A 13,530-nucleotide genomic window follows, 5' to 3' on the forward strand; every position below is an offset into this window, starting at 1 on the left:
TTGCTATCTTGACATCCAGCAAAATCAGAGTCTGAGTATCCGATGATCTCCAAATTGTCAGACTTCTGATAAGTGAGCATGTAACCTTTTGTTCTCTTCAAGTAATGCATTACACGTTTCACTGCCTTCCAATGCTGCAATCCAGGATTACTCAAGTATCTGCCCAGAACTCCTACGACAAATGCTATGTCGGGACGAGTACAAACTTGAGCATACATCAAACTTCCTACTGCTAACGCATAGGGAATCTTCTGCATCTCAGTTCTTTCAAGGTCATTATTGGGGCATTGTTTGAGACTGAGTTTGTCTCCTTTAGCTATTATGATATACACAATCATCAACTACATTTGCCTTGAAACCATATGAGGTAATGACTTGATGGAACTTGTAATACCATTGACGGAAAGCCTGTTTGAGACCATAGATGGATTTCTTTAGTTTGCATTCCATGGACTTTGAGTCACCCAACACAAAGTTTTTTGGTTGCACCATATAAATCATTTCTTCAATGTCACCATTTAGAAACACAGTCTTGACATCCATCTGATGTAGCTCTAAGTCAAAATGAGCTACCAGTGTCATTATAGTTCTAAAAGAATCATTTGAAGATACTGGAGAAAAGGTTTCTTTATAGTCAATGCCTTCTTTTGGAGTAAAGCCTTTACCAACTAGACGAGTCTTATATCTCTCGATATTACCCTTTGAATCCTTCTTGGTTTTAAATATCCATTTACAACCAATAGGTTTCACACCTTCAGGCAATTCGACTAGATCCCAAACTTCATTGTCTTTCATAGACTTCATCTCATCCTTCATGGTGTCAATCCATTTTTGAGAGTTAGTGTTGGATCGAGTGGTCTCAGAATAATTAAGAAGAGGGGGTTGAATTAATTATTCCTAAACCTTTACTAATTAAAAATTATTCTTTTAAGGCTTTTACTAAATTGTTAAGAGAATAAGAAGTAGAAGAGAAACTTAACAGAAAGTAAAAGCGGAAATTAAATGCACAACAGAAAGTAAAAGAGTAGGGAAGAAGGAAACAAACACACAAGAGTTTTTATACTGGTTCGGCAACAACCCGTGCCTACATCCAGTCCCCAAGCGACCTACGGTCCTTGAGATTTCTTTCAACCTTGTAAAAATCCTTTTACAAGCAAAGATCCACAAGGGATGTACCATCCCTTGTTCTCTTTGAACCTAGTGGATGTACCCTCCACTAGAACTGATCCACAAGAGATGTACCCTCTCTTGTTCTCAATCAAACCCAAGTAGATGTACCCTCTACTTGTACCACAAAGGATGTATCCTCCAATGTGTTGAAACAAAGATCTCAGGCTATTAAACCTTTGATACTTTGTGAATGGGGATACAAAAGAATTCTCAGGCGGTTAGTCCTTTGAACACTTTTGTATTAGGGAAAGGGAAGAATCAAAAGAATTCTCAGACTGTGTCGTTTTGAGTTCTTTGACAAGGGAGAAGGGAGACACAAAAGAATTCAGGCGGTTAGTCCTTTGTTCTTTTGGAAAAGGGAAAAGAGAGACACAAAAAGAATTCAGGCGGTTAGTCCTTAGCGAATTCTTTTTGGCAAAGGGAGAAGAGAATGAAAAGATGAATAGCACAAGTTTTCAAGGTTTGGAAAACCAGAAAACTTCATAAAGCATTTAGTACAAAGAAGAAGGAGAAAAGGTTCAAAGAGATTTCAAGGCTTGTAAATGATTGATTGGAAAAGCAAAAGTATTCAAGATTCTTGAAATGCAAAACAAAGCCTTGCTTTTATAGACTCTTCATGTCTGGTCAAGAAGACCATTTAGAAGAGTTATAACTTTTTAGAAAAACTTAAAATCCATTTGAAAAAGTCAAACCTTTTTCTGAAGAGTTACATCTTTTGATTTTTTTTAGAAACAGTCACTGGTAATCGATTACCAAATTAGTGTAATCGATTACACAAAGCTTTTGAGTGAAAGGATGTGACTCTTCACATTTAAATTTGAATTTCAACGTTCAAGGGCACTGGTAATCGATTACCAAAACATTGTAATCGATTACAGCCCTTTGAAAATAATTGGAACGTTGTAAATTCAGTTTGAAAACTTTTTCAAACTCATTTTGCTACTGGTAATCGATTAAACCAATATGGTAATCGATTACCAGAGAGTAAAAAATCTTTGGTAAAGGTTTTGTCAAAAACTCATGTGCTATTCAAAGTTTTGAAAAAACTTTTTAATACTTATCTTGATTGAGTCTTTTCTTCATTCTTGAATCTTGAGTCTTGAATCTTGATCTTGATTCTTGAGATCTTGAATCTTGATTCTTGATTCTAGGCTTTCTTCTTGAGTCTTGAATTCTTCTTGATTCTTGAACTCTTGACTTGTTCTTGATTCACTTGAGTTGTTCTTTGATCTTTGAGCTTTTTGTTCATCACCTTTGTCATCATCTTTTGTTGTCATCATTGTTATCATCAAAACACCTTTGAATCACATTCACCATGAAGCCTTGCTTCTACAGTTAGAACTGAGCATAGCTTGACAGAAGTTGATTGGATCATCCTCTGTTAAACCAACGCCATTCTTATGTCCTTGGAGAAATATAATATAATCATTTGAGATTGCACTTCTCATCTCTCTAATGGATCTCCTTAACAGAACTTCTTGAGATTGTTGAAGTTGCTCTAAAGGTATTTGAGGGAGAACCTCATTGTTGTCTTGTTCTGGAACAATGACAATAGTTTGAACATTGTATTCTATTACTAGAGTTGTGTCTTGAACAATAATAGGTACAAGGAGTTGATCACTATAAATAACAAGTTCTTCCTCAAAGACAACATTCATTATGTTCTCTTCCTTTCTAAACTCAATTTTCTCAAGAAATCTCGCATTTCCCGTCTCGAAAAAGTATCTTAAGGTGGGATTGTAAAATTTATAGCCCCGAGAGCATTCAACATAGCCAACAAAATAACAGCTAATTGTTCTTGAGTCTAACTTTCTTTCATGTGGTCTATAAGGTCGTGCCTCAGCTGGACAACCCCAAATGTGCAAATGTTTAATGCTTGGCCTTTTACCAATCCAAAGTTCATAAGGGGTTTTGTTAATTGCTTTACTTGGCACCCTATTAAGGATGTAAACTGCGATCTTTAAGGTTTCTCCCTAAAGTGACTCTGGAAAAGAAGAATGACTAATCATACTTCTCACCATATCCTTAAGAGTTTGTTTCTTCGTTCTGCTACACCATTCATGCTAGGTTTTCCCGACATAGTGTATTGCGGAACAATTCCACACTCTTTGAGGAAAAGCACAAAAGGTCTTGGACGCTGTTCTCTTGATCCGTCATATCTGTCATAGTACTCACCTCCACAGGCAGATTTGACAATCTTAATTTTCTTTCCAAGTTGAAGTTCAACCTCAGCCTTGAAAGTCTTAAAAATGTCTAGGGATTGGGACTTCTCATGTATCAAATATAGGTAACTGTATTTAGAGTAGTCATCTATGAACGTAATGAAATATTGTTGTCCATTCCAAGAAGTTGTAGGAAAAGGACCACAAATGTTTGTATGCACTAGTTCTAAGACGTCTTTAGCTCTTTCGACGCCTAATTTCCTTATGTTTGTTCGTTTTCCCTTTATACATTCAACACAGACCTCAAAGTCCGATAAATCCAAAGGGTCAAGAATTTCATCCAACACAAGTCTCTGAATTCTCTGTTTAGAGATATGGCCTAAATGCTTATACCATAAGGTGGTTGAATTCTCATTCAACTTTCATTTTGTACCACGTGAACTTATTTGCAATATTTCATTATAGGAACTAACAACATCAAGCATGTAAAGATTATCAATTAAAGAACCAGAACCAACCATATTTGAATTTTGGTAGAGACTAACTTTATTATTTTTAAATGAACAAGAAAATCCAAATTTGTTCAAACTAGAAATAGAAATCAAATTTCGTCTAAAAGATATTATGTGAGTAATAGCATCAAAATCTATTCACCAAGTATATTTAGGTACAAAAGCCAAATTAACTTCAGAACAAACTAGAGTAAGAAATTTACCTTTCTTCACACGCCATGTGGCATACTGGGGACACTTTTTCTTCATGTGTCCCAACTTCTTGCAGAAGTAACAGGTAAATTTCCCATCCTTATTTTGTTTCTTTTGCTGAGAAGTCCCTTCCGCAACACCCTTAGTCTTCTTCCTTTTCTTATTCTAAGAGGTCGAAGTCAAGTGAGCACTTTCAGTCCTATCTCTTTGCAACCTCTCATCCTCTTGCACGCAGTGAGATATAAGCTCATTGAGGGACCATTTGTCCTTCTGAGTGTTATAGCTCACTTTGAATTGCCCAAAGTGTGCAAGAAACGAGATCAAAACCAAGTGCACGAGTAGGTCTTCACCAAGATCTAACTTAAGTGACTTGAGTTTCGATGCGAGATTGGACATCTCCATAATGTACTCCCTTATGTTCCCTTTGCCTTTATACTTCATGGAGATGAGTTTAGCCAAAAGGTTACTTGTCTTCACTTTTTTTTATTATTTATTTTTGGCAAAGTATTACTCAATTTCCTCAAGGAATTTCTTTGCATTTTGACCCTCAGAAATAGAGTCCCAAAATGCCTCTAGAATAGAGCGCTTCAGGATCATAAAACACATTCGGTTGGACCGATCCCACTTCTCAATTTTTACCTCATTAGAGGTTTTCCGAAGTGAAAATGGGTCGTTTCGTCCTCAATGCCAAGTCCAAATCCATACAGCCAAGAACAATTTTTACTGCTTTTTTTCAGACCTTAAAATTTGTCCCATTCAACATTGGGATAAAATTCACTTGGGCAGTAACATTTGCAGCACTGACAATATTAACTAAAAAGAGAGAACAATAACTAATAGCATGTTCACAAATAATCAAGCAAGTCATATAAAGTATATATAACAAGACATGCAAATATTTCACATAATAGATCCATCACAAGATACGCAACACAATATTAATTCTAGTCTTTGGACAGAGAAATTAATTTATTATTGGTACTCTCGAAGCAATGATCAAATATTGACAATTAGTTATGTCAAATGTCTTTATTTGGATTGACTATTATTCACATGGAAAAAAAACTTTATAATTGTCACATATTTATCATTCCAGGTATGTTATTATTTGTCAAATTGTGTCTTCCTTTGGGTCGAACACAATTCACATAAATAATTCCATACTAACATCCATGTAATTTAATTAAATCAATTTCACAATAGAAGTTACTTTGGCAACATAATGGTTCAATCAATTTAATTAAAATTATTAGACACACAAATAAATGGAAAAGATCCGTAATGGTTAAATTTGCACCCAATTATGATAGCAGTAAATATTTGAAAACAACATCATGGTAAACTAAATTACGCATCTGAAACGAACATACCATGGTACTATCACAAATTTATACTAACCACATAAATATCATAAACTATCAGTCTATCACCGATTCATGAAGGAAAAACAGTTGGCAAAAAAACAATAAATTATTCATGTAAGACAAAAGACCATTGTACACACACACACACACACACACACACACACACACACACACACACACACACACACACACACACACACACACACACACACACACACACACACACACACATGTACAAAGCATCATGATAATGGCATACATATAGATTCACAAATCGCACACAATGACCTTACATAAAAATATAAGTCTCTGTAGCTTTGTATTCGATGTAAAGAGTTTTTGATAACCTTATATGTATAAAACAAAAAAAAAACTTATTTGCTCAAGAAATATATATTGTTCAAGAAAACCAACGCCGAATACATAGAACCTTTATCCCAAATAGAATAATATGTAAGCACATGCGACACATGTACAAAGCATCATGATAATGGCATACATATAGATTCACAAATCACACACAATGACCTTACATAAAAATATAAGTCTCTGTAGCTTTGTATTCGATGTAAAGAGTTTTTGATAACCTTATATGTTTAAAACAAAAAAAAAACTTATTTGCTCAAGAAATATATATTGTTCAAGAAAACCAACGCCGAATACATAGAACCTTTATCCCAAATAGAATAATATGTAAGCACATGCGACACAAACAAAAAACTGTGTATAAACTCATAAATAAAATGTAGAGACCTTTTATTTATTTGAAAAAAAAAACAGAAAAACTTTACGACCATGACACAAAGACTTATAGGTTTTACAATTTTATTGATCGAAATAGTTTCTCCCCAAAATAAAATTAGGGTTCATACAACTAAAACGATCCGGATATAATACATATCAAACAACTTTAAATCCCAATAATCTAACAGTAATGGTGGTTTTGATACCACTTGTGGGTAAATATTAATAAACCTTATAAAATATCAAATGAACACCAAAACACATTACGTCAGATTATCAAGAGGTTTTAAGGAATACCTAGATTCATAAAGCTTGATCAACACGCAGCGGAATCTTACAGCGGTCACGAATAATTGATTTAATGATCTTCTTCAACCAAATCACATTCTTCCTTATGAGACCTTCGTTTTCTCTTCAGATGGGGAAAGGAGAGACTGTTTCTTGATTTGGTATCTTAGGGATCATAATCATGCCTTAGATTTTAACCTATTAGGGTTTTCATTATCTCCTAATGAGTCAAACTGATTTCCACTCATTAAATTATATCACTATATATTAAACTCATCTAAATGTAAATAACTAATATAAATATTATAATATAATATGTAACTCATATTAATTAATTAAAAATTATAAAATTTCTAACAAAACAACCTAAAGTCATTTTATGTACACACTTACTTAGTGATGATTTTAGAAAGTTAGAAGCTCGCATGACAACCACATTATTTCTCCCCCCACAATTATAAGCAACCAAACAAGATACTAAGCGAGTCATGCAATTTCTGCAACGAGGACAAGTCAGTGTCCTTGTCTCGTGTGTCAGCGAAAAAGAATCTTATTAACCCGCACGCTTTGGTGATTAAATATTTGTTTAAGTCCAAAAGATTACACTAAAAACCCAAATACCAAACCTTAACTAAAAATCAAATCCTTGACCCTCTCAACATCGGCCAACAGATCCTAAGCTTTCTCCTCTCGCCACGTGGTACTCCCACCCTCTCCTGAGGCCCGTGCCGGTGCCGATCAGTCATATCCAAAAAAAAAAACATTACATGTCACATTATTTTACTTCATTGAGAATAATTATTAATACCAAAGTCCACAATAATTTCCCCATGCTATGCTCCCATTAATATCATTATATCAACTTGCCTTTAAATTGACTTGCATAGCAAGCACTGGTTAGTTGGGAAGGCCATTTTGGAGAGAAAAGAAAAGACTGTGTTATTGTTATATACTATTGCTGTGGGGTGCAGGGTAAGAGCTGTGCAGAAAAAGACCCTTTTGAAGTTTTTTGATTAATTAGTGCACATCTTCCATTCATTCATTCATTCTTTCATTATAGTTGTCATTGTTTATCTTTTGGTTTTTGTTGAGAGATATGGGAAATTGCCAAGCTGTGGATGCTGCAGCACTTGTGATCCAACACCCATCTGGGAAGATAGAGAGGTTGTATTGGCCAGTGAGTGCAAGTGAGGTCATGAGGACTAATCCAGGGCATTATGTTTCCTTGATCATACCATTGGCTGTGCCTGATGATCAAGGGCAGATCAATCAGGAGCAGCAGAAGGCCGTGCTTTTTATGCGCGTCAAGCTGCTCCGGCCAAATGAGACTCTCACCCTTGGCCATGCTTATAGGCTGGTCACTACTCAAGGTATACATAATAGTGTGTTTGGTCACACATTCTAGATGTGATTTTTCATGTTTAGTGAGAAACTAGTAGTGTTACATTTTACACTACAACTTGTTTCTTATAAATAGGACTGGAGATAGTAGCTTCCATAGTGTTTAGTTAAATTGGTTTGATTTTTGGCTTCTGGGGGGATTTCTTGTGGTAGTCAGTGTTTATGAAGGATATGTGTTTGCTTAGTTTCGTGTTCTAAATAGCTTTCGTGTTTCTTGGTTTTTAGAGGTTGTGAAGGCAGTGAAAGCAAAGAAACATGCAAAGATGAGGAAGCCACAGGTGAAGGCAATGGAGGGTATGCAAATAGTGCAGCTGGAAAAGCCAGTTTCAGATAGTGAGAGTACTGGAGGGATGTTGGACACAAGAAATATATATCAGGTGTGCTTCTGTTACTCATTAGCAACAGTCAATTTTCTCTTTGCGTTTTTTCGTTGAATACCATTCATGAATGATAGGATGTTATATTAGGAAAAATATATCCAAAGTGATTGCATTGAAGACTTAACCCTGTGTTTGGTTGAGCATGGGATAGTTATATCGTGCGCCAACCTAAAGCTTGTAATACTTGCTTCTGTGTTAAATTGAGGAATTTGATGAATACATTACTAAACGTGGATCATAGACATAGAACCAAACACTTAGATCTACTAATTCACTTTGCATAAAAGTTTTGTTTGAATAAATTTCTCTATAAGCTCTTATAGAAAAAAGAAACTAAGAAAAAATGAAAAGTATTTTTCTCATAAGCTTAAATTAATTTGTATGAGTTAAGGTTTTCAGGGAAACTTATTTTATTTTTTCTTTTATTATTTTCGTTTTCAATAAACGCTCATGGAGAACCTTATTCAATTAGGGCCTAAGTGTTATATTTTCTTAAGTTGCTACTAGTATGACACAAAACATTGGAAGGATGTTATGATAATATGCAGTTCTTCAGAAAAGAACACTTAAGGGAGACAGAAACCATAAGCAAGATGTTATAGTTATATACAATTTGTCTTTATAATTTTTGTGTTTGTGTCTTTATGGTCGATGGGTACTGATGATGTTACTGCATGATGAGTTTCAGGCAATGAGGACAGACAGATACAGGCTAATGAGTTCCACACATGCTGCACTGAAGCTGAAATCATGGCGTCCCTCTTTGCAGAGCATCTCAGAGTCTGCAAGTTGAGTAGTGCTAGGTTGTGACATGTAAGGTGTTTCATAGAACATTGCTTGATTGCCTGTCTCATGTTTGATGCTCCTCTTAGTGGAATGAATACCTGATATATGGGCAAAGAAGTTCAACAAAGGTTTGAACTACAGACTTCTCTTCCATCACCAATCACACCCTCAACTAAATAACCATGTTCCAGGAACAACATGATTGTATAGCACTAAGAAGATGAAGAGGAAAACTAAATAAATTTTGAATTTGTCAAAATCTAATACAAGTGATTTGCTTCTTTTTTTTTTTTTTTTTGTTAAAGCATCCACATGTTACACGCAAATAAGAAATCTTTACATGATAAAAGATAAAAGGCTGTAAAGTGGAAGTCATTTAAATTTTTGAGTTCCAAACTTCCCAATCCTTATCAACAAAATTTTGTGCCCATAATAGTGACGCTCTTGCAGCCAGAGCTGCTCCTGGTAGTTTCTTCTTCTTTAGAGCAACCATCATATCCGTGAATGGCTCCACCAACAATGTCCCAGGACCTCCATATTCCTTGTGCAAAAACTCACTAAATATCTGTTTTCCAAAACACAGGTGATTTATTATTATAACTTATTAAGTTCAAAGTGGAATTAAGACAAAAACAATCTTTATCATTCATGCACCAGGTAACTTGAAGCAAGTGCCCTATTAACTAGGTAGGCCTCTAATATCCAATGCTAAATACATACACTCACAAACAAGCACATCACCTCGCATCTGTTAAGCATTTACCATCTTATTACAATTGGTCATACACACCTTGTTTTTGATACACCTACACTATGATACAGTAAAACCAAATCTGATGTTAATTGAAATGAACTACAATTTAAAAGTTCATCTTCTGCCTTTGGAACCCTGACCCTTGTATTGAGATTGAGATACCAAATAACAGGGAATTGCCAGAAATCTCTGGCAGTTTCCATCATGTTATGCAGGGTTCATAACTACTAGTAGCCAATAAAAATTAGCACATGCTTGATATATCAATAATCAACCACTAAGAACGCCGTTATTATGAACCTACAACTGAATTTTACAGAACTCATAATATTAGTACTGTTACCATTATAGTGTTGTTTTATTTACAAGGTATTCACTGTATTTTGTGATTGGACAAAGCTTAGATCCAATTTCTTATATCCTTGCCATTAAGTCCTGTTATCAAATGATGGCATGTTAATAATTTTTTTAAAATTCTGCAACACACATTTAAAGGTTATTTAGTATTAGACAGATAATTCATGTGTCATCAAATAATTGGAGAACTTGATGGCAACAATATAAGTTTTGTCCTTGTATCCCATCAGACACTGGATAAATAATGAAACAAAGCCATATAATTTAATTCACTACTTTCCAGATCTTACCCTTTCAAATTATCAACAATGTCTTGTACTTCCATTATCCCAACATCCAAAGAACTATATCTAACCACATATTTACAATTAAATCAGACAGTAATTACTGATTGAAGCCCAGAAATAGTCAAGAAGTTCAATCAACAAACATTTGGACGTAATACAATAAAATATCAAATGACTTCGGGGGTTTGAACTTTGAACCCGATTAATGAAATGGTGATTGTATATAAACAGGTAATCCTAACTGAATAAGTTATAATAATAAATCACCTTTGTATCTTGTTGACTTAGGACTCAATGACTCCAAAAGGAAAAAGAACTCCATATAAATGAAGTCCTGTGTAATTTGGACCAATAAATTTCTGATATTCTTATTTATTTGACATGATTTCTTTTAGGAAAAGAAAATTGAAACAAACAACGGGGAACAAATGCCTTTTGAGGTATGAATAGTGACCACAAAATTATGAAATGAGAAGAATGTTATTTAAAGTTTAGTTATGGCAATAGTCAGAGAATTTAATGCATGTCTTTCAAGTTTCAACTTCATTATAAGGTCACCAGTGACAAACAAAGTGTGATTCTTAGCTAAAAAAGATAAATGCAGCATACAATTTGTTTATTTTACTTTTGCAAAAGGATTCTAAGATTCTCATAGGGAAACTCGGTCTATAACAAGACCAATTACTCTTAGCCTCATCTTTTACAAAATCCATTACAGTAACACTGCAGTAATTTATCTTTTTAATCAAAAGTTTATACTTATATGCAATTGAGAAAATGCATTGATGACAATTCCTGCAAGTATATCCCCTGTTCAAATGCTTAAAAAATGAGATATAGGATTATTTTCTTTTACATCCTAATGCAAATTGCTAACAAATTTCCAACAGAAATCTATATGAACAAAGAAAATCTAATATTATCTTAAGAACAGATATAACCATTGCTTGCCTTTTCAATTGATTAACAAAAGAAATGTAGAGTGACCAATATGCAATTAAAATCTAATTTGGGAACAGCAGAACAACTTTAACATCTTCTAAAAAGAAAACAAAAGAGAGAGAAGAGAAAATGATTGATGTGTATGTCTACAGACTCAACACACACGGACGCGCAAATCCATCACGAACGATCGATGCATATGTGAATGGGTACAAAACAAGAATTAAGAAATTTGGAGCAATAAGGGCATCACAAAGTACTATGCGTTCCTTTTCAAATTGACATCACAACTACACGAAGTCTGAAGATAAAAAAAAAAAAAAAAGACTAGATAAATTCATGCAAGACTCCACTTAATAAGCTGTCAGCCAGGTTAGTTGAATCTCTCACCATCAAATCATACCAAAATCTAAAGTTTCAATCATCGAGTGCATAAGTTTAAGCATATAACTGATAGCTAGAATGGACAAAAAGAAACTTACAAAGCTGAAGTAACTGTCCCACTCCAAACACAATTTTATAACTCTATTGTCATATACTTCAATATTCGTTCAATCGTTTTCTCAAACACCTAGCAGCCTAACTCTCAAGTACAATAAACATATCAGGATCTTATCCAAACAGGGCCTAAGTGAACCATCCCACTATTTGAAGTAGCCTAAAACTAGCAATTGTTTTCAAGCATTCCAATGAGTTTTTTTTTTTTTCTTTTACCCCATGATAATTGATGAAACTTTGGAAGAGAACAAGAACTAAACGACACCCAGAAACGATCTTGTCACAAAGTTAGTTTTTTTGAAAAGGAAAACGACATTCACCTGCGCGCAAACGGCAACAACCGCATCAAGGTCGTCCCCGAACTCATCCACGTCATCTTCCGAAAGCTTCCGAAAGAGTTCAACTTTGAACTTATGGGTCTCCTGCAATGTACCTCACGTGATGGAATCAATAAAAAAGGCTTCAGAATATGCAAAATTTTCACGGCAAAAATGAATGAATGCACTCACGTGTTCTGCGAATTCGGGAACTGGGTCGGGGTACACGTGCGTGTGGGTGGGTGAATGTGTGAGAGCGCATGTGAAGGAATTTCTGGAAATGGGTTTTGCAGAGAAGGGAGGGAAACAGTGGTGCAGAGTAAGAGCGTTTGAGGGAAATGGTTTTCTGGGAGAGAGAGTAACCGTTACGGGAGAGGGAGTGAAAAGCAGCATCGGAATTTAGGAGTTAGCGAAGCCGTGGGCTAAGAGAATCTTTTTTTGTGGCGGCGTAGGTTGAGAATCTTGGTCTTCTTGGTTCGATAGTGGTCACCGCCAAATCGTTGCTCCAACAACCAACAAGAATAATTTTAGAATGGCCAAATGAACTATTTAGTTTTTTTTTTTCTTTTTCACTTTATTTCTTTATTTTTGAAAAGTTCTTTATCTTTTTAAAATTATTCAAGTTGGTATTCTGTTAGTTTAAAATTAACACTGTTAATTAGTATTCAAATATCAGTTGATTATAGTTGTCACAAAATGTATTTTTCTCTTATTTTCCTCTTCTTTTTTGTCTGCACACGAACACCTTCACCTAAAGCACGCATGATTCCAGATTTGGAAAGAATCAAAATTAGGTGGTTTCGCTCTATTCGGTGGTTCTAATTGCGGATATGTTTGGGTTATTTTTCTGGATTGTTCACGATCGCAGATCCGTAAGGCAATCAATGGTTGCTTCACTTGATGCCATTTTAATTGCTTCTTCATTGATCTTCTACTCAACAAATTTGGCCAAAAAGGAAAGAGGGGAAGAGGAAGAAGGAAGATGGGAAAGAAAAGAAAGAGAAAAGAGTTCCCCATTGAGGTGGCGGAGATAATAAAGGGAGGAAAAGAATGAGATTTGAGAAAATTATATTTTGTGACAGCTAAAAGTCATCCGTATATAAGTATTATTGATTGTGTTAATTTTAAACCAACAAAAAGGATTATGTTAAATCATTTAAAAAAATTAAGGATCAAAATGAAAAAAAAATGGTCAAATAGATTCATTAGTGTTTAAATTTTTTTTTCTTTTATTTAGAAAAAATAATATGTGCTCTTGAGTGTAAATATATTTTATATTTTTAAATTGCATGATAATTGTCTTTAAAATAATTATTTATTAATTTTTATACTATTTTTAAAAGGTTACTTGTTTTTTTATTTTCCTTCATTATAAA

At 34.5% G+C, this 13,530-nt stretch overlaps 2 protein-coding genes across 2 annotated transcripts; one reads left to right on the plus strand and one right to left on the minus strand.

Moving 5' to 3' along the window:
* Window positions 1–7,318: 7,318 nt before the first annotated feature.
* Window positions 7,319–9,249, plus strand: LOC114423198. The gene is made up of 3 exons (XM_028389856.1): window positions 7,319–7,802; window positions 8,059–8,210; window positions 8,902–9,249. Exons 1-3 carry the CDS (start codon window positions 7,529–7,531, stop codon window positions 9,004–9,006), a joined length of 531 nt encoding a protein of 176 aa, XP_028245657.1. The 5' UTR covers window positions 7,319–7,528; the 3' UTR covers window positions 9,007–9,249.
* Window positions 9,218–12,719, minus strand: LOC114423199 (protein PLASTID REDOX INSENSITIVE 2, chloroplastic-like). The gene is made up of 3 exons (XM_028389857.1): window positions 12,347–12,719; window positions 12,158–12,259; window positions 9,218–9,564 (listed from the first exon to the last, which is right to left on the minus strand). Exons 1-3 carry the CDS (start codon window positions 12,545–12,547, stop codon window positions 9,376–9,378), a joined length of 492 nt encoding a protein of 163 aa, XP_028245658.1. The 5' UTR covers window positions 12,548–12,719; the 3' UTR covers window positions 9,218–9,375.
* Window positions 12,720–13,530: the final 811 nt, after the last annotated feature.

The sequence above is a fragment of the Glycine soja genome, chromosome 8, assembly GCF_004193775.1.
Source record: "Glycine soja cultivar W05 chromosome 8, ASM419377v2, whole genome shotgun sequence".
In the NCBI taxonomy this organism is placed as follows: Eukaryota; Viridiplantae; Streptophyta; class Magnoliopsida; order Fabales; family Fabaceae; genus Glycine; species Glycine soja.

Coding starts and splice junctions, on each gene's coding strand:
- LOC114423198 (XM_028389856.1), top strand. CDS start 7,529: ATGGGAAATTGCCAAGCTGTGGATGCTGCAGCACTTGTGATCCAACAC. Junction 7,803..8,058: donor TAGGCTGGTCACTACTCAAG/GTATACATAATA, acceptor CTTGGTTTTTAG/AGGTTGTGAAGGCAGTGAAA. Junction 8,211..8,901: donor ACACAAGAAATATATATCAG/GTGTGCTTCTGT, acceptor GATGAGTTTCAG/GCAATGAGGACAGACAGATA.
- LOC114423199 (XM_028389857.1), bottom strand. CDS start 12,547: ATGCTGCTTTTCACTCCCTCTCCCGTAACGGTTACTCTCTCTCCCAGA. Junction 12,260..12,346: donor TTCCCGAATTCGCAGAACAC/GTGAGTGCATTC, acceptor GGTACATTGCAG/GAGACCCATAAGTTCAAAGT. Junction 9,565..12,157: donor TTGTTGCCGTTTGCGCGCAG/GTGAATGTCGTT, acceptor TTTGGAAAACAG/ATATTTAGTGAGTTTTTGCA.